At 45.0% G+C, this 17,985-nt stretch overlaps 1 protein-coding gene across 1 annotated transcript in view; it reads left to right on the top strand.

Moving 5' to 3' along the window:
- The window catches only part of DNAAF1 (dynein axonemal assembly factor 1), a 33,927-nt gene that overhangs the window by 1,335 nt on the left and 14,607 nt on the right, over positions 1–17,985 (top strand). The window contains 5 exon segments of the mRNA XM_003917247.4: positions 2,185–2,320; positions 3,431–3,522; positions 8,036–8,257; positions 8,720–8,886; positions 13,510–13,631. Coding sequence (XP_003917296.3) covers positions 2,185–2,320; positions 3,431–3,522; positions 8,036–8,257; positions 8,720–8,886; positions 13,510–13,631 — 739 coding nt within the window.

Raw genomic sequence — 17,985 nt, 5'->3', positions numbered from 1 at the left:
GTTATTAATTACATATTAATATTTATATATCGAGCGCTTATTCTTTATTTTTTCCGCAAACATTTATCTGTTGCTTCCTGTGGCTGGGCATTCTATGCAAAATTGATGAGTTTAAGAATCAGTCCCCCCACACACAGCCTTTAGTCTTGTTCAATAGACCACACAAACACAGAAAGCAGTAGACAACCGCTCTTAAAGTTAAGTGCAGTTGAATTGGCCAATTTTGAGTGACCTTTAAAAAAATTATTCATTTGAATGTGCTTATGTTATTTTTATCAAAGATATTCTCACTATTTTTGTTTCTTTTCATGTGATTTTCCTTTTGAAATTTTTTTTTAAGAGATAGAATCTCACTGTGTTACCCAGGCTAGATCTTCCTGCCTCAGCCTCCTGAGTAGCTGGGACTACAGGCATGCTCCACTACACCTGGCTTGAGAAATTTTTTAAAAGGCAAAAGAACAAAGAACATTAAAACAAATACCCATGTTTTGCCAGCAAGAACTGAAAATGATTAACATTTTATCATATTTACTTGAAGTCTTTTTTAATTAAAGAAATAAGTTCCCCCCAAACAAAAAATAAATAAAAATAAATAAGGCCGGGCAGGTGGCTCACGCCTGTAATCCCAGCACTTTGGAAGGCCAAGGCAGGCGGATCACCTGAGGTCAGGAGTTTGAGACCAGCCTGGCCAACATGGTGAAACCCTGTCTCTACTAAAAATACAAAAAAATTAGCTGGGCATGGTGGTAGGCATCTGTAATCCCAGCTATTTGGGAGGCTGAGGCATGAGAATTGCTTGAACCTGGCAGGCGGAGGCTGCAGTGAGCTGAGATCCCAGCACTGTACTCCAACCTGGGGGATAGACCAAGACTATCTCCAAAAAAAAAAAAGAGAAAGAAAGAAAGAAAGAAAACATTTCACATAAAGTTGGTGTTCCTTTTGTCCCCTGTCCCCCACCTGATTTCTAATCCCATTCCTTTCCTCCCTTGTCCAGAATTTTATATGGATTCTTGCAAGCACTTCTCTATACATATATGCCCTGAAACAATGCGTAGCATTGGTTTGCATATTTTTACTTTATATACGGTATCCTGTGCTTATTGTGAAACTTGCTTTTTTCACTCCATATACGTTTCTGAGAATTATCCCTATGGATAGATGTAGTTCTAGTGCATTCTTCTCAAAGGTAGAAAAGCAAGTCATTGTTTTTTGTAACCAGTCCCTATGGATGGACATTTACATTGTTAACAGTTTTTGGCTTTTATAAAAAATGCAGAAACAAATCTCTTTGTCCATGTTTTCTTGTGCACCTGTACAAAAGTTTTTATAGAGGACTACCTAGAAGTGAAATTTACATAGTCTTTGCCAGTGCTTTAAAAATTGTTATACCTTTAGGCCAGGCATGGTGGCTCACGCTCGTAATCCCAGCACTTTGGGAGGCCAAGGTGGGTGGATCATGAAGTCAGGAGATTGAGACCATTCCGGCTAACACAGTGAAACCCCATCTCTACTAAAAATACAAAAAAAAAAAAAAAAAAAAAAAAAATTAGCCGGGCATGGTGGTGAGCACCTGTAGTCCAAGCTATTCAGGAGGCTGAGGCAGGAGAATGGCGTGAACCCGGGAGGCGGAGCTTGCAGTGAGCTGAGATGGCACCACTGCACTCCAGCCTGGGCGACAGAGCGAGACTCGGTCTCAAAACAAAAAAACAAAAAAACAAAAAAACAATTGTTATGCATTTAAAGATTACTAGTGTTCTTTTTTTTTTTTTTTTTTTTTTTTTTGGAGAGACAGGGTCTCATTTTGTTGTCCAGGCTGGAGTGCAATGCTGTGAACACAGCTCACTGTAGCCTCAACTTCCCAAGCTTGAGTGATCAACCTGCTTCAGCCCCACAAGTGGCTGGGACTACAGGCACGCACCACTACATCTGGCTAATTTTTGTATTTTTTGTAGAGATGAGGTTTGCCATGTTGCTCAGGCTGGTCTCAAATACCTGGGCTCAAACAATCGACCTGCCTCAACCTCCCAAATGGCTGGGATTACAGGCATGAGCCACCATACCCAGCCGCTAAAGGATACTGGTGTTCTATAGTAAAAGTGGATGGTCATTAACCAAGCTGAAGTTGGGGGATATTTTTTGGTATATATCTTGATCTCTACAGACCTGATCTCTTTTATTTTACAGAAATTAATGATCCTAAGGAAATATGTGTGGGTTCTTCTGCCACATCCTACCAAAGCCAGCAGAAACAGAGTGGTGATAATGGGTCACGTGGTCACTTTGCACACCCAAGAGAAGACAGAGAAGATCGGGGCCCCAGGTATGTGGGCAGGCTGCCATGTAGTGCACATTTACGGAGTAAGGTGGATGATGTAATCACTCCCTTGTACAGATAAGGAAATAGAGGCTGGTAGAGATTGAATTGCCTGCCTGGTGTCTGAGAATGGAGTGAAGATGGCACTGCCTCTGCCGCACAGCTGAGCGCATATTCTATTCAACTTTAATGCCAGACCTGCAGAGAGGAACAGCAGTAGTTCCTGATGACACCATTTAAAGTATTTTTTATTAGAACATACATTGCAATTTTTAGGCTGGGCACAGTGGCTCACGCCTGTAATCCCAGCACTTTGGGAGGCTGAGGCAGGCGAATCACGAGGTCAGGAGTTTGAAACTGGCTTGGACAATATGGTGACACCCCGTCTCTACTAAAAATACAAAATATTAGCTGGGCATAGTGGCAGGCGCCTGTAATCCCAGCTACTCGGGAGGCTGAGGCAGGAGGATCGCTTGAACCCAGGAGGTGAAGATTGCAGTGAGCCAAGATCGTACCACTGTACTCCAGCCTGGATGACAGAGTAAGACTCCATCTCAAATAAAAAAAAAAAGAGCATACATTGCAATTTTTAAGAATGCTGAAAATAGGCCAAGCACAGTGGCTCATGCCTGTAATCCCAGTACTTTGGGTGGCCGAGGTAGGTGGATCACCTGAGGTCTGGAGTTCAAGACCAGCCTGACCAACATGGTGAAACCCCGTCTCTACTAAAAATACAAAAATTAGCCAGGCATGGTGGTGCATGCCTGTAATCCCAGCTACTTGGGAGGCTGAGGCAGGAGAATCGCTTGAACCCAGGCAGCGGAGGTTGCAGTGAACTGAGATTGTGCCATTGCACTCCGGCCTGGGCGATAAAGTGAGACTCCGTCTCAAAAAAGAAAAAATGCTGAAAATAATACTGGATGAGGCCCTAAAATCTATATAAAAAAGAAGAAGAAAAAGAAAAGGAGAAAGAGAAAAAGAAGAACTTAAAATAGGTATCAGGCATATAGGATGTTATAGAATTTTGGGCAGGAATGGATGTGGTAAAGAACTGTGAGAATATATTTTACAGCTGACAATTTGCAGTAAGCTTATTCATATTTTACATTTTAACAGAATGACTAAAAGTTCCCTGCAAAAACTCTGTAAGCAGCACAAGCTTTATACTACCCCAGCACTGAATGATACGCTGTATTTACACTTTAAAGGTAAGGACCTAAGAGAGGAAGTGCTTCATGTCGGGTGGAAGGATTCTGTCTAGCGGTATAAAAAATTACTTGCAGGGATCATCTTTAGTTCTCAGAATGTATCTAAGCAGCAAATTTCAGAGTTTAGTGGAGATTTATGGAAAAGGAATAACTTTTATTTCAAGAAAAAGTCTTGCCTGACCAGAGTTTACAAAGGAGCCACTGGCTCTAGGAATACCAAGGAAACACATTATCTTTTATTGTTGTTTCCTAAGGAATTTCTTTTCTTTTTTCTTTTCTTTTCTTTTTTTTTTTTTTTCAGATGGTGTCTTGCTCTGTTGCCCAAGCTAAAGTGCAGTGGCACAATCTCTGCTCATTGCAGCCTCTGCCTCCAGGTTCAAGCAATTCTCCTACCTCAGCCTCCTGAGTAGCTGGGTTGCAGGTATCCGCCACCACACCTTGCTAATTTTTGTATTTTTAGTAGAGGCGGGGTTTCACCATGTTGCCCATTCTGGTCTCAAACTCCTGAGCTCAGGCAATCCACCTGCCTCAGCCTCCCAAAGTGCTGGGATTACAAGTGTGAGCCACTGTACCCAGCTAGGACTTTAATTTTTCATACCAGAAAGTTAGTTTGTAAGTACTTTGGGCTTGGGAGGTATATGTTGGGAAGGATTGCAGCTTGATGTTGGAAACAAATAATGAGGATCTTTGGGTGCCTCTTAGAATGGAGAGGCATGAGCAGGAGCCTGGGTTGGAGTCCAGTATCACATATAAATGGAAGCTCAGGTTCACAGACAGGGCTTTTCCCAGCCTGAGGGCTCCCAGCCTGTGCTGATGGGGTGACCAACTTGCTCATCAGTCCCCTCATTGTTCATTTGTTTCTTTGGTAGCTGCTTGCCGAGAGTCTACCGTGTGCCCAGCACTGCTCAGCACTGAAAATGCACAGAGGGAACCGGCAAATGTGTCTTTGGTGTCCTGGGGGATGGGAGCAGCTATTATGAGGATGGTGCCCTGGCAGGGAGACGCCCAAAGGGATCCAGGAGCACAAATGCCTCAAGGGATCAGAACAACTCCTATGGGTCTCCTCACCTCCACTTTTGCCCACTCCAAAATTCCCCATCCAGTATCCAAGTGTAGCAGTGAGTAAGATGATATAGGAGGACAGACCCCCGGGGGACTGATACTTAAGAGGCGGGAAGGAAAAAGGAACCAGTAAGTTTGACTAAGTAGAGACAGTCAGAGAGGTAGAAGAGCTAGGAGAGAGAGGTGCCCATATTAGTTATCTATTGCTACATAATTAACTACCCCGAAACTTAGCAACTTCAACTTATGATCTCACCCAGTTTCTGAGGGCTGGGAACTCGGGAGTCATGAGCTGGGTGGTTCTGGCTCAGGGTCTCTCATGAGGCTATAGTCAGACTGTCAGCGCAGCCTCACTCATTTGATGGCTTGAGTGGGGCTGGAGAATCCGCTTCCAGGCTCTAGGCCTCACCCTCATAGCTGTCAGCCAGAGGCCTTAATTTCTCACTGCATGAGCCTCCCCATGGGAGCTGGCTTCCCTTAGAGCAAGTTACCCAAGAAAGGAAGCAAGACCAAGACAAAAGTGGAAGTGACACTTCATCACTCCATTGTATGCTGTTGGTGTCAGGATCCACTCCTGTCTTACTGCATTGCTAACATGAAGGCATCGATACTAGGAGGGTGATCCAGAGAGCCTCAGGAGGAAGCTGGGAAAGGGGTGCAGGGCCCATGGGCCAGATGCCTTGGAATGGTCAAGGGCTAAGAGGACTGCCAATAGCATGTAGCAATTAGGATCTTAGGGAGACTTTAGCCAGGTGGTTGCAGTGATGGGGGGATCCACTGGGTAGCAGCAAGTTGGAGATGGCTTGAACAGCAAAGGGGGAGGAGATGGGTTGAGAGCTAGAGCAAAGACCAGGGAGAAAAACCAGAATGTCAGAAACCAAGGGGACAAATAATCCAGTTTCTTCAACAAAAAACTGCAATGGAAGACAGAGAGAGACACACACACACTCTAGGTTAAAAGTGATGTAAGGCCAGGCGTGTGGCTCTTGCCTGTGATTCCAGCAATGTGGGAGGCCAAGGCAGGCAGATCAGGAGTTTGAGACCAATCTGGCCAACATAGTGAAACCCTGTCTCTGCTAAAAATACAAAAAAAAAAAAAAAAAAAAAAATTAGACGGGTGTGGTGGTGCGTGCCTGTAATCCTAGTTACTTGGGAGGCTGAGGCAGGAGGCGGGCTGCAGTGAGCTAAGATTGTGCCACTGCATTCCAGCCTAGGCAACAGAGCAAGATTCTGTCCAAAAAAAAAAGGTTGGCTGGGCGCGGTGGCTCACACCTGTAACCCCAGCACTTTGGGAGGCCGAGGCAGGCAGATCACCTGAGGTAAGGAGTTCGAGACCAACCTGGCCAACATGGTGAAACCCCATCTCTACTAAAAATACAAAAATTAGCCAGGTATGATGGCGGGTGCCTGTAATCCCAGCTACTCAGGAGGCTGAGGCAGGAGAATTACTTGAATCTGGGAGGTGTAGGTGTAGGGTATAGTGAACCAAAATTGTGCGATTGCACTCCAGCCCGGGTGACAAGAGCCAAACTCTATCTCAAAAAAAAAAAAAAAAAAAAAAAGTGACTTAAGAGACATCCACTAATTACAAGGTTCGGACCTTATTTGTATGTTGATTCAGACAGTAAACAGTTTGGGAAAAAAAGATAACAAAGAAGTGTGACCAGTTACTGGCTATTTGATGACATTGAGGAACTGTTGTTTAGACGTCACAATGGTGTTGTGCCTATCTTAAAGACGTAAAGACAAAAAAAAAAAAGTTCCTATCTTTCATAGATACTGACTACAGCACGAAGACCTTGGAGCAACATGACAAATATTTTCACTACAAAAATTTTTGTGGAGAGAGTTTACAAGGAGGGAGAGCATCAGGAAGAATAGCTAATGGATGCTGGGCTTAGTACATAGGTAATGGGATGACCTGTGCAGCAAACTACCATGGTACACACTTACCTATGTCACAAATCAGCACATCTGGCACAGGAACCCATGAACTTAAAATAAAACTTGAAGAAATAAAATAATCAAAATTTTTGTGGAAAAAAGATAGGATTAAAAAAGTCTATCTATACAATACCTATGTTTAAGTGTATTCTATAACTATTTTAAATATTATGTATGCTCATAGCAAGCTTGGAAGGTGAGAGAGAAAAATGAAAACGATTATCTGTTGGCAGGAACATGGGTGCATTTTTGCTCACCACTGAGCAAAAATGGCCAGTGGCCGGATCTCAGCTCACTGCAAGCTCCGCCTCCCGGGTTCACGCCATTCTCCTGCCTCAGCCTCCCGAGCAGCTGGGACTACAGGCGCCCGCCACCTCGCCCGGCTAGTTTTTTTTGTATTTTTTAGTAGAGACGGGGTTTCACCGTGTTAGCCAGGATGGTCTCGATCTCCTGACCTCGTGATCCGCCCGTCTCGGCCTCCCAAAGTGCTGGGATTACAGGCTTGAGCCACCGCGCCCGGCCGAAAAATTTGTAATAAAAACTTTTTCAGGCAACAAAATAAAGAACTTTAAAAAGTGTTGGTAATAGTAGGTAAAGCGTGAATTACACATTGATGATGAGTACTACACATTGTGAATTACACATTGATGATTACTAAAGGAAACTAAAACGTTTGTTTTCCTAACCCTAAATTTGGCTCATAAAACTGAGAAAGAGAACAAAAGAAGGCCTACAGTTTGCATCAGGGTTAGGCCTGGTGGGGACATTTTCAGGGCAGGTTTACCCTCACTGCACCCCCACCTCCACCCACTCCCTACCATGAAGGCAGCAGTAGGCTCCACCCTTTCAGGTGGGTGATTCCAACAGAAAGACTATCCGTCTTTTCAGCAAGACCCCCTGGGCTGCATCAAAGTTGGTCTTGCTTGGCTAAGTGTGGCCACCCCCGAATGAGTCCCCATGACTCTGATCGGCTGCCCAGAGAGCCGTCATGTGGTATTAGGAGAAGGAAGGTTCCTCCAAGAAAAGTTGGTACTGGAGGAAGGGGTGTGGATGCCAGGTAGGCAGGTGTCTTAGTCTGTTTTGAGCGACTAAGATACCATAGCCTGGGTGGCTTGTAAACAACAAAAATGTATTTCTCACAGTTCTGGAGGCTGGGAAGTCCAAGGTCAAAGGACTGGCAGATATGGTGGCTGGTGAGAGCCTGCTTTTTTATTCTCAGATAGCACTTTCTTGCTGTATCCTCATGGAGTGAAGATGGCCAAGGAGCTCTCTGGGGCCTCGTTTATGAGGCCACTAATCCCATTCCTGAGGGTTCTTCTCTCATGACCTTATCACCTCCCAAAAGTCCCACCTCCTAATACGATCACATTAGGGGTTAGGATTTCAATGTATGAATTTTGAAGGGACACAGACATTCAGTCCCTACTAGTAGGCAAAAACAAGGGTGACCATGACCCCTCTGCCCTGTGAGTGGGAGCTGAATTCCCATGTGCTTCCTTCTTGTTAGGTTTTGATCGCATTGAGAACCTGGAAGAGTACACAGGGCTGCGCTGTCTCTGGCTACAGAGCAACGGAATACAGAAAATCGAAAACCTGGAGGCGCAAACCGAGTTGCGTTGCCTCTTCTTGCAAGTGAACTTGCTCCATAAGATCGAGAACCTGGAAGCTCTGCAGAAACTGGATGCTCTTAACCTCAGCAACAATTACATCAGGACCATTGAAAACCTCTGTAAGAGTACCCAGCAAGCAGTGTGCCTATTTGCCATATGTCCATCACTTTCCCCTGAGGGAGCTTCTAAGATTTTATATTATGGGCAAGAAGTGTTTTTGGTTTTGTTTTGCTTTGCTTCTTTTTGAGACAGGGTCTTGCTGTGTCACCCAGGCTGAAATGTGGAGGTGCAGTTACAGCTCACTGCAGCCTTGACCTCCTGGTCTCAAGCGATCCTCCCACGTCAGCCTCCCAGGTAGCTGAGACCATAGACACATGCCACCAGACCTGGCAAGTTTTTCTACTTTTTATAGATATGGGGTCTCACTGTGTTGCCCAGGCTGATCTCAAACCTCCTGGGCTCAAAAGATTCTCCTGCCTTAGCCTCCCAAAGTGCTGGCATTACAGGTATGAACCACTGCATCTGGCCCAAGAAGCATTTTTATGCCTTTGTTTTTGACTTCTGCTGACCTTACCTTCCAGCCTGCCTCCCAGTCCTGAACACACTGCAGATGGCCCACAATCACCTGGAGACCGTGGAGGACATTCAGCATCTACGAGAGTGTTTGACGCTTTGTGTCCTTGACCTTTCACACAACAAGCTGAGTGACCCTGAGATCCTGAGCATTCTGGAAAGCATGCCCGATTTGGTAAAAACAAAAAAACAATGAAAAAGCACCACAGGAAACTACTTCCATTATTTTCATCAAATATCAAGTCCTTTTGTCTTTTTTCTCCTTCCTGGCTTCCTTCCTTCCCTTTTTCACACTTTTTTCCTCTTTGTGTTTTTAGCTGGAATATCTGAAATGCCAGATGTCATATTATTTTACCCTCAAATAGTTCAGTGTGTACCTCTGACAGATAAGGACTTTTTTTGTTTGTTTGTTTGTTTTGAGACGGAGTCTCACTGTTTTGTCACTCAGGCTGGAGTGCTATGGCACAAACTCGGCCTACTGCAACCTCTGCCTATGGGTTCAAGCAAATCTCCTGCCTCAGCCTCCTAAGTAGCTGGGATTTCAGGTGCACGCCACCACACCCAGCTAATTTTTATATCCTTAGTAGATTCAGGGTTTCGTCATGTTGTCCAGGCTGATCTTGAACTCCTGACCCTAAGTGATCCACCCGCCTCAACCTCCCAAAGTGCTAGGATTACAAGCATGAGTCATCACGCTCAGCCACCACTCAATTGATTTTTCAAGGAAACCAGGTCCTCTGTCTGGTGTTATCCACATTCTGGATTTAGCTGATTGCATCCTTGTGGTGCCACTTAACATGTTCTGCTGGCCCTGGTATTTCCTGTAAAATGATATCAGAGTCAGAGACTGGATGGTATTCGGGCTCAGTATTTCACCTTGAGGTGTGCCAGGTCCTTCCACTGCCGGTTCCTCACATCAGGGAGCATGTGATGCCTGCTTGCTTTTCCTTTTGTTTTTTTTTTTTTTTTTTTTTTTTTTTTTTTTTTTTTTGAGACGGAGTCTCGCTCTGTTGCCCAGGCTGGAGTGCAGTGGCCGGATCTCGGCTCACTGCAAGCTCCGCCTCCAGGGTTTACGCCATTCTCCTGCCTCAGCCTCCCGAGTAGCTGGGACTACAGGCGCCCGCCACCTCGCCCGGCTAGTTTTTTTGTATTTTTTAGTAGAGACGGGGTTTCACCGTGTTAGCCAGGATGGTCTCGATCTCCTGACCTCGTGATCCGCCCGTCTCGGCCTCCCAAAGTGCTGGGATTACAGGCTTGAGCCACTGCGCCCGGCCTCCTTTTGTCATTTTAAGATTCACTAGTGGGTTCAGATGTTGTCAGCCTTGTCCAGCCATTATCAAGTTTCCCATCAGTCCTTCTCCCAGTTATTTCAGCAGTCACTGATGAAAGTTGCCTAGATGAATTATTTAATGAGGAGTCACACAATGACAACTTTCCAGTTCTCTCACTCTCTCAGCATTTGTTAGCTAGAATGCTTCAGCTAGAATGCTTCTACAAAGAGCTTTCACTCACCAACTAGCGGTTCATGCAGTTCATGCAGAAAAGGCCAGGATCAATGTTTGGCCCTTTTATTTATCGATTTTCTTTTCATTTCCTTTTTTTTTTTTTTTTTGACAGGGTCTTGCTCTGTCACCCAGGCTGGAGTGCAGTGGTATAATCATGGCTCACTGCAGCCTCGACCTCCCGGGCTCAAGCAATTCTCCCACCTTAGCCTCCAAGTAGCTGGGAGCACAGGTGCACACCACCACATCCGGCTAATTTTTATATTTTTTGTAGAGATGGGGTTTTGCCATATTGCTCAGGCTGGTTATTTATCAATTTTCAGTAAAATAAATTGAGACCCTAGCAACCTTTCATGGCGACAATGAAGCCTTTCTTTTTTTAGTATCATTATGAATGCATGCATTTATATATACAGTATTTGACAAGATTTAACTCTTGCAGTCACTTTAATTTTTCATGTTCAAATTTTCCCATCCAGGTGAGGTATGGTGGCTCACACCTGTATCCCAGCACTTTGGGAGGCCAAGGTGGGCAGATCACTTGAGGCCAGGAGTTTGAGACCAGCTGGTCAACATGGTGAAACCCTATCCCTAATAATAATACAAAAATTAGCTGGGTATGTTGGTGCACGTCTGTGATCTCAGCTACTTGGGAGGCTGAGGCATAAGAATTGCTTGAACCCGGGAGGCGTTGCAGTGAGCTGAGATCTCACCACTGCACTCCAGACAGAATGAGACACTGTCTTAAAAAAAAAAAATTCTCATCCTTTGGCTTGCTTCCCAAGTCCTTTTAAGTCCTCTCTAGTACCTTTGACAGCTTCCTTGCTTCTTAGTGTCTATGTGTTAACGTGTACTAGGAAAAAAATACTAAAACTAGCACACAAAACCCTTGAGTTTATTGTATACCGCTTAGTGCATTGATAAACACGGAGAAAAGCGAGTCAACTGAAAGCAAATCATAGTTCAGGAACAATCTGTAGCATGTACCATCAAAAGACTAGTTTAGAACTGCAGTGCATGGTGAGAATAGAAAGCTCTATTATATTACAATCCTCCCATTTGTTCGTTTTTGTTTTGGCTGGGGTTGCCATAAGTACCGGGTGGCTTAACCAATAGAAATATACTTTTTCGTGGCTGTGTGTGGTGCCTCACGCCTGTAATCCCAGCACTTTGGGAGGCCGAGGCAGGCGGATCACAAGGTCAGGAGATCGAGACCATCCTGACTAACATGATGAAACCCTGGCTCTACTAAAAATACAAAAAAGTAGCCAGGCATTGTGGTGGGCACCTGTAGTCCCAGCTACTTGGGAGGCTGAGGCAGGAGAATGGCGTGAATCTGGGAGGTGGAGCTTGCAGTGAGCCGAGATCGCGCCACTGCACTCCAGCCTGGGCAACAGAACTAGACTCCATCTCAAAAAAAAAAAAAAAAAAAAAAAAAAAAGAAATTTATTTTCTCATAATTCTGGAGACTGAACGTCAAGAGCAAGGTGTGGGCAGGGCTGGGTTCTCCAGAGTCCTCTCCTTGGCTGGTAGAGGGCCGTCTTCTCTCTGGGTCCTCACACGGTCCCTCCCTATGTGCTGTGTCCTACTCTCTTCTTCTAAGGACACCAGTAAGATTGGATTAGGGCCTATCCTAATGGGCTCATTTCAACTTCATCATGGCTTTAAAAGTCTTATCTCCAAATACAGTCACATTCTGAGGTGCTGAGGGACTTTAACATGTGAATTTTGATTAGGACACAATTCAGCCCAGAAGGAAAGCAGGTTGCTTTATATTAATCGTTATTTTGTGACTGCATTTAAATCCTCCCCACACCGTGTACCCCTTTATTGCTGTCTGGGTGTATTGCTCCCACCACCCCACCCTGTGCAGGGTAAGTCACTTGAAAATAGAGCAAGAATGGTAAAGACAGCATGAGAATGAAGTTTGGGAAATGCTAAACTAACTCGTTTACGATATCTTCAACAAAGAAACACTTTAGATATGAAAAATATTCCATCGGTTTAGGCAGACAGATTTTGAAATGGTTCACCCTCATGTTGCCTTAAGCGTTCAACTTCTTTTTTTTTTTTTTTGAGATGGAGTTTTGCTTTGTCACCCAGGCTGGAGTGCAGTGGCATAATCTCGGCTCACTACAGCCTCCGCCTCCTGGGTTCAAGTGATTCTTCTGCCTCAGGCTCCTGAGTAGCTGGGATTACAGGTGCTCGCCACCACGCCCCTCTAATTTTTGTATTTTTAGTAGAGATGGGGTTTAACCATGTTGGCTAGGCTGGTCTCGAACCCCTGACCTCAAGTGATTCACCCACTTCAGCCTCCCAAAGTGCTGGGATTACAGGAGTGAGCCACCAAGCCCAGCCCCTCTACGCATTCAACCTCTTTGAGTTTCTTTTTCTTTTTTTTTTGAGACAGAGTCTCGCTGTGTCTCCCAGACTGGAGTGCAGTGGCGCGATCTCGGCTCACTGCAAGCTCCACCTCCCGGGTTCACATCATTCTCCTGCCTCAGCCTCCCGAGTAGCTGGGACTACAGGCGCCCATCACCACGCCTGACTAATTTTTTGTATTTTTAGCAAAGATGGGGTTTCACCATGTTAGCCAGGATGGTCTCAATCTCCTGACCTTGTGATCCACCCGCCTCGGCCTCCCAAAGTGCTGGGATTACGGGCGTAAGCCACCACGCCCGGCCAACTTCTTTGTTTCTTAAGGCAGCAGAGGAGGTGACAGTATTTAAAAATGGGGGAGGATGGCAGGTGAGATTGCTGAACCCCTTCCTCCTCCCTGGTCCTAACTGACAGCAGGGAGAGCTGTAAGCTGAGGGAGAAGGGCCCTCCATCCTGTGGCACTCAGCAGAAGTAAGCGGGCACTCTCCATCCTTTCCCTTAGTCACTGCTGCTTCTCTGTCTAGCAGCTGTGTGCGTTTTCTTAAAATGGATCCTGGCTGGGAAGAAAAGAAAACAATCAATTAGGCAGAGATTCATTTCAGTAAAAGAGGTTGGGTAGCAAAACTAATATAATCAACTGCTCTCAGAAAAAGCCTCAGAAAATGTTTTCCAGTATTGTTCTGGAGGGACAATGAGATCTAAGATCTGAAGTTCAAGTGGAGGAAAGGGCTGCTGAATGATCTAGACAGCTCTGATAGCGTGAGAGCAATGGAAACCTGATTTCTCCCATCAAGTCACCAGGATGTGATATTGGCACTTCTCTAGATTTTGTTCATTTATTCTTAGTGCACAGCACATATCAAATAATTCAGTCGCATCTTTCAGTAATCATTTTGGTTCTGCTTGTCTTCTTGCAGCGTGTACTGAATTTGATGGGAAACCCGGTTATCAGACACATTCCTAATTATAGAAGGACAGTCACTGTACGACTAAAGCACTTAACATACCTGGATGATAGACCAGTGTTTCCAAAGGACAGGTAAGAAGAGAAAAGCCTTCTGATCACATTTTAATATTTAATAGTTGACCATGCTTAATATTAAACTTTTTAAATTTCTGATTCTTGAGCAATTTCACATATCAAAAACGTTCTTTGGAAATAGGCTTGATGGCGACATAATTGACTATAATGGGAATTTAAGCACTTATTCATAGATTTTTATATTCCTTTGATAAGTATCTTTGTATTGGTGGTTTACCTCTTTGCTGATGAGTTCCTTGGAATGGAATTTTGGGAGTAGCATCACTGCATTGAAGAATGCGGTTTCAGACTTTGTAAAAACTCTTACAAATATTTTCTAGTTGTTTTCTAGAGAGTTTGTACCAGTTTACAACCTCACAAAACATAACCATGAAAAGAAATCTTTGCCAAGTTAGTTAATGGGTGAAGATAGTACCCTGTTGTTTTAAATTGCCATTTTTGGACAATTGATGAAGTTAGGCATTTTTTTCATTGTTACTGGACACTTATATTTCCTCTTTTATGAATATTCTGTCCGTGACTTTTTCCAAGTTTCTTTCTGAAGTGCTTTTCTTACCGATTTGTAAGAGCTTCTTTAATATTAGGAACATTGCACCCTGGACTGCCATGCCATGTTTATCGTCACTGCTTTTATCTGTGTTTTTAACTTACTTTTAAATTTAGATCAATTTAGTAATTCGAATTAGAATAAAATATCAGTCATATAGGCTACTTGATGAGAAGTACAATCTGAATTTTGCATTATACAACATTTAAGATCAATGTAGCTTGTAATATGTTTTAAACTCACAAATTTAAATCAAACTAATAAATATTTCCAATACAGCTTCCACTTTAGCCAGGTAAGAAAATAAGACCTGCTCCTGGGAGGTTCAACAGAAATTGACCCAGCTCCCTGGGCCCCAGGTCTGGGAGTGGTGAGGACGGGGAGAGCAGCCAGTGTGCAGGGGCCTGACTCCCAAGCCAGCTCTGCAGCCACGAGCTACTTACGACCTTGGGGGAGCTCCCTAACCTCCCTGGGCACACGTTCCTCCTCTGCAGAGTGGGGATGAGAATACTGTTGCCACAGGGTCCTTGTGAGTGCCTGTGAGCAACATGCAGGACTCCGAGCAGGTGCTGGGCTCCTAGGAGTGAACCAGTGGGAGCAGCTGCCACTGAAGAGGCTGCCCCCACCCCGGGGGCCATGCTGAGGAAAGTAACGCGGATGTGAGCAATAGGAGCCACCATCCTTTACAGCATAGCCCAAGACTCCAGCTCAGGAGTCAGATTAACCTGGTTTGAATCTTTTTTTAGAGACAGGGTTGTACTCTGTCACCTGGGCAGGAGTGCAGTGGTGCCATCACTGCAGCCTCAAACTCCTGGGTTCACACAAGCCTCCCAAGTAACTGAGATTACAAGCGTGCATCACCAAACCCAGTTAATTTTTAAGTTTTTGTAGAGATGGAGGTCTCTCTATGTTGCCAAGGCTGGTCTCAAATTTCTGGCCTCAGGTGATCCTCCTGCCTTGGCCTCCCAAAGCTCTGAGGCTCCCAAAACCTCACAGGCATGAACCGCCACACCCCTGGCATTGAATCTTAATCCAGCCACTGACTAATTGTTTGACACTGGGTACTTGCTGTCATCTAGGATGCAGCAGGCATCTGCTCACCTGTCATTAACGCACTCTCCATAACCCATGTAAATAGTGCCTTCTCCACTTGATGTCTCTTCAGCCTGATTTAATTTCCTCTTAGGACACATCAGCCTCTGACATACACTCATTTCTTTGTTTAGAATCTGTCTTCCCCAACTAAAAGGGCTCCTCTAACAGAGATGAGCTCTTACACTCACTGCTGGGTCTCTAGCCTCTAGAACGGTGCCTGGCACGTAGCAGGCAACAGATAGGCCTCTGCTGGCTGTCTGCTCTGAGATCAAAGGGTCTGAGGTTTTCTCACTGTGTGGTAAATGGACTGGAACATGGTTTATTCTCCTTAGCATTTTCTGTCTCAGTGACTCGTGGTCTTTCTCTGCTATAGTATACTTTGCAACACCCTGTATGACTATTTCCAAACACCTGTACCTTTGATTTTACAGCAGGGATCTGCTGCTTCTCTCTGAAGGTAAGCCTCCTGTTTTTAAACCACCAGACTTTATTTTTCAAATAACAACTTTGTTGAGGTATTATTCACATACCATACAGTTTATGTATTTAAAGTGTACAATGTGGCTGGATGCAGTTGCTCACGGCTGTAATCCCAGCACTTTGGGAGGCTGAGGTGGGTGGATCACTTGAGGTCAGGAGACTCCCTCTCAAAAAAATAAATAAATAAATAAAATAAAAATAAAAATAAAAAACAAAGTGTACAATGCAATGGCTTTGAGTATATTCACAGAGTTATGCAACCATCACCACAATCAATTTTAGAACATTCTCATCACCCTAAAATGGAAACACTGGGCCGGGCATAGTGGCTCACGCCTATAATCCCAGCGCTTTGGGAGACTGAGGCAGGCGGATCATGAGGTCAGCAGATCGAGACCATCCTGGCTAACATGGTGAAACCCTGTCTCTACTAAAAAATAGAAAAAATTAGCCGGGCATGGTGGTGGGTGCCTGTAGTCCCACCTAGTCAGGAGGCTGAGGCAGGAGAATGGCATGAACCCGGGAGGTGGAGCTTGCAGCGAGCCGAGATCACACCACTGCACTCCAGCCTGCGCAACAGAACGAGGCTCCATCTCAAAAAAAAAAAAAAAAAAGAAAAGAAAAGGAAACACTGGCTGGGTATGGTGGCTCATACCTGTAATCCCAGCACTTTGGGAGGCCAGAGTGGGCAGATCATGGGGTCAAGAAACCAAGACCATCCTGGCCAACATGGTGAAACCCTGTCTCTACTAAAAGTACAAAAATTAGCTGGGCGTGGTGGTAGGCGCCTGTAGTCCCAGCTACTCGGGAGGCTGAGGCAAGAGAATCGCTTGAATCCGGGAGGTGGAGGTTGCAGTGAGCCGAGACTGCGCCACCGCACTCCAACCTGGGTGACAGTGCGAGACTGTCCCAAAAAAAACCAAAAAAAAAAAACCAAAAAAACACCATCCCCATTAGCAGCCCACCCCCTATTTCTCGCTCCCTGAAGGCCCTGGCAGCTACTTCTCTCCTTTTCCTCTCTGTTGATTTGCCTGTTCTGGACATTTCATATAAATGGAGTCTTTTTTTTCTTTCACTTAGCGTCGTGTTGTCAGGGTTCATCTGCGATGTGGCGTGCTCCATCCAGTACGTCACTCCTTTTTATTGCCACATGATACTGCATTTTGATACACTACATTGTATTTGTCCATCAGCTTTTGGAAATTAGGGTTCTTTTCACTTTTTGGCTATTGTCAATAATGAAGTTTTTGTGTGGACAGCTGTTGTCTTCTTCTGGGTACGTATCTAGGAGTGGAATTTCTGGGTCATACAGGGACTTTGTTTAATTTTTGAGGAGACACCACATTGTTTTCCAAAGCAGCTGCACCATTTTACATCCCCATCAGCAGTGTAGGAGGGTTCCAGTTTTCCCGTATCCTCACCAATGCTTCTGATTGCCTGTCTTTTTCTCTCTTTTTGTTTTTTTAAGATGGAGTCTCACCCTGTCACCCAGGCTGGAGTGCAGCAGTGAGATCTCAGCTCACTGCAATCTCCGCCTCCCAGGTTCAAGTGATTCTCCTGCCTCAGCCTCCCTAGCAGCTAGGATTAGAGGCATCAGCCACCATGCCCAGCTAATTTTTCTATTTTTATTAGAGACAGGGTTTCACCATGTTGGTCAGGATGGTCTCAATCTCTTGACCTCGTGATCCACCTGCCTCAGCCTCCCAAAGTGCTGGGATTAAAGGGGTGAGCCACCGCACCCGGCCCTGTCTTTTTATTTCTAGTCCCCTGGATGGTATGAAGTGGTGTGTCACTGTGGTTTCCATTTGCTTTTCCCTGGTAGATAATGATGTCGAGCATCCTTCATGTACTTATTGGCAGTTTTTATGTCTTCTTTGGAGAAATGCCTGTTCAGTTTCTTTGCTGATTTTAAAAAAATTTAATAGACTTCTAACAGACTTTTTTTTTTTTTTTTTTTTGAGACAGCGTTTCGCTCTGTCGCCCAGGCTGGAGTGTAGTGCTGCAATCATGATTCCCTGCAGCCTCCACCTCCTGGGCTCAAGTAACCCTCTCACCTCTCAGCCTCCTGAGTAGCGGGGACTGCAGGTGTGCACCACCACGCCTGGCTAGTTTTTGTGCTTTTTGTAGAGATGGGGTCTTGCCATGTTGCCCAGGCTGGTCCGGAACTTCTGGGCTCAAGTCATCTGCCCACCTTGGCCTCCCAAAGTGCTGAGATTACAGGCATGAGTC

Source organism: Papio anubis, chromosome 18 (genome assembly GCF_008728515.1).
Source record: "Papio anubis isolate 15944 chromosome 18, Panubis1.0, whole genome shotgun sequence".
In the NCBI taxonomy this organism is placed as follows: domain Eukaryota; kingdom Metazoa; phylum Chordata; class Mammalia; order Primates; family Cercopithecidae; genus Papio; species Papio anubis.
This window is presented reverse-complemented; position numbering and strand designations above follow the sequence as displayed.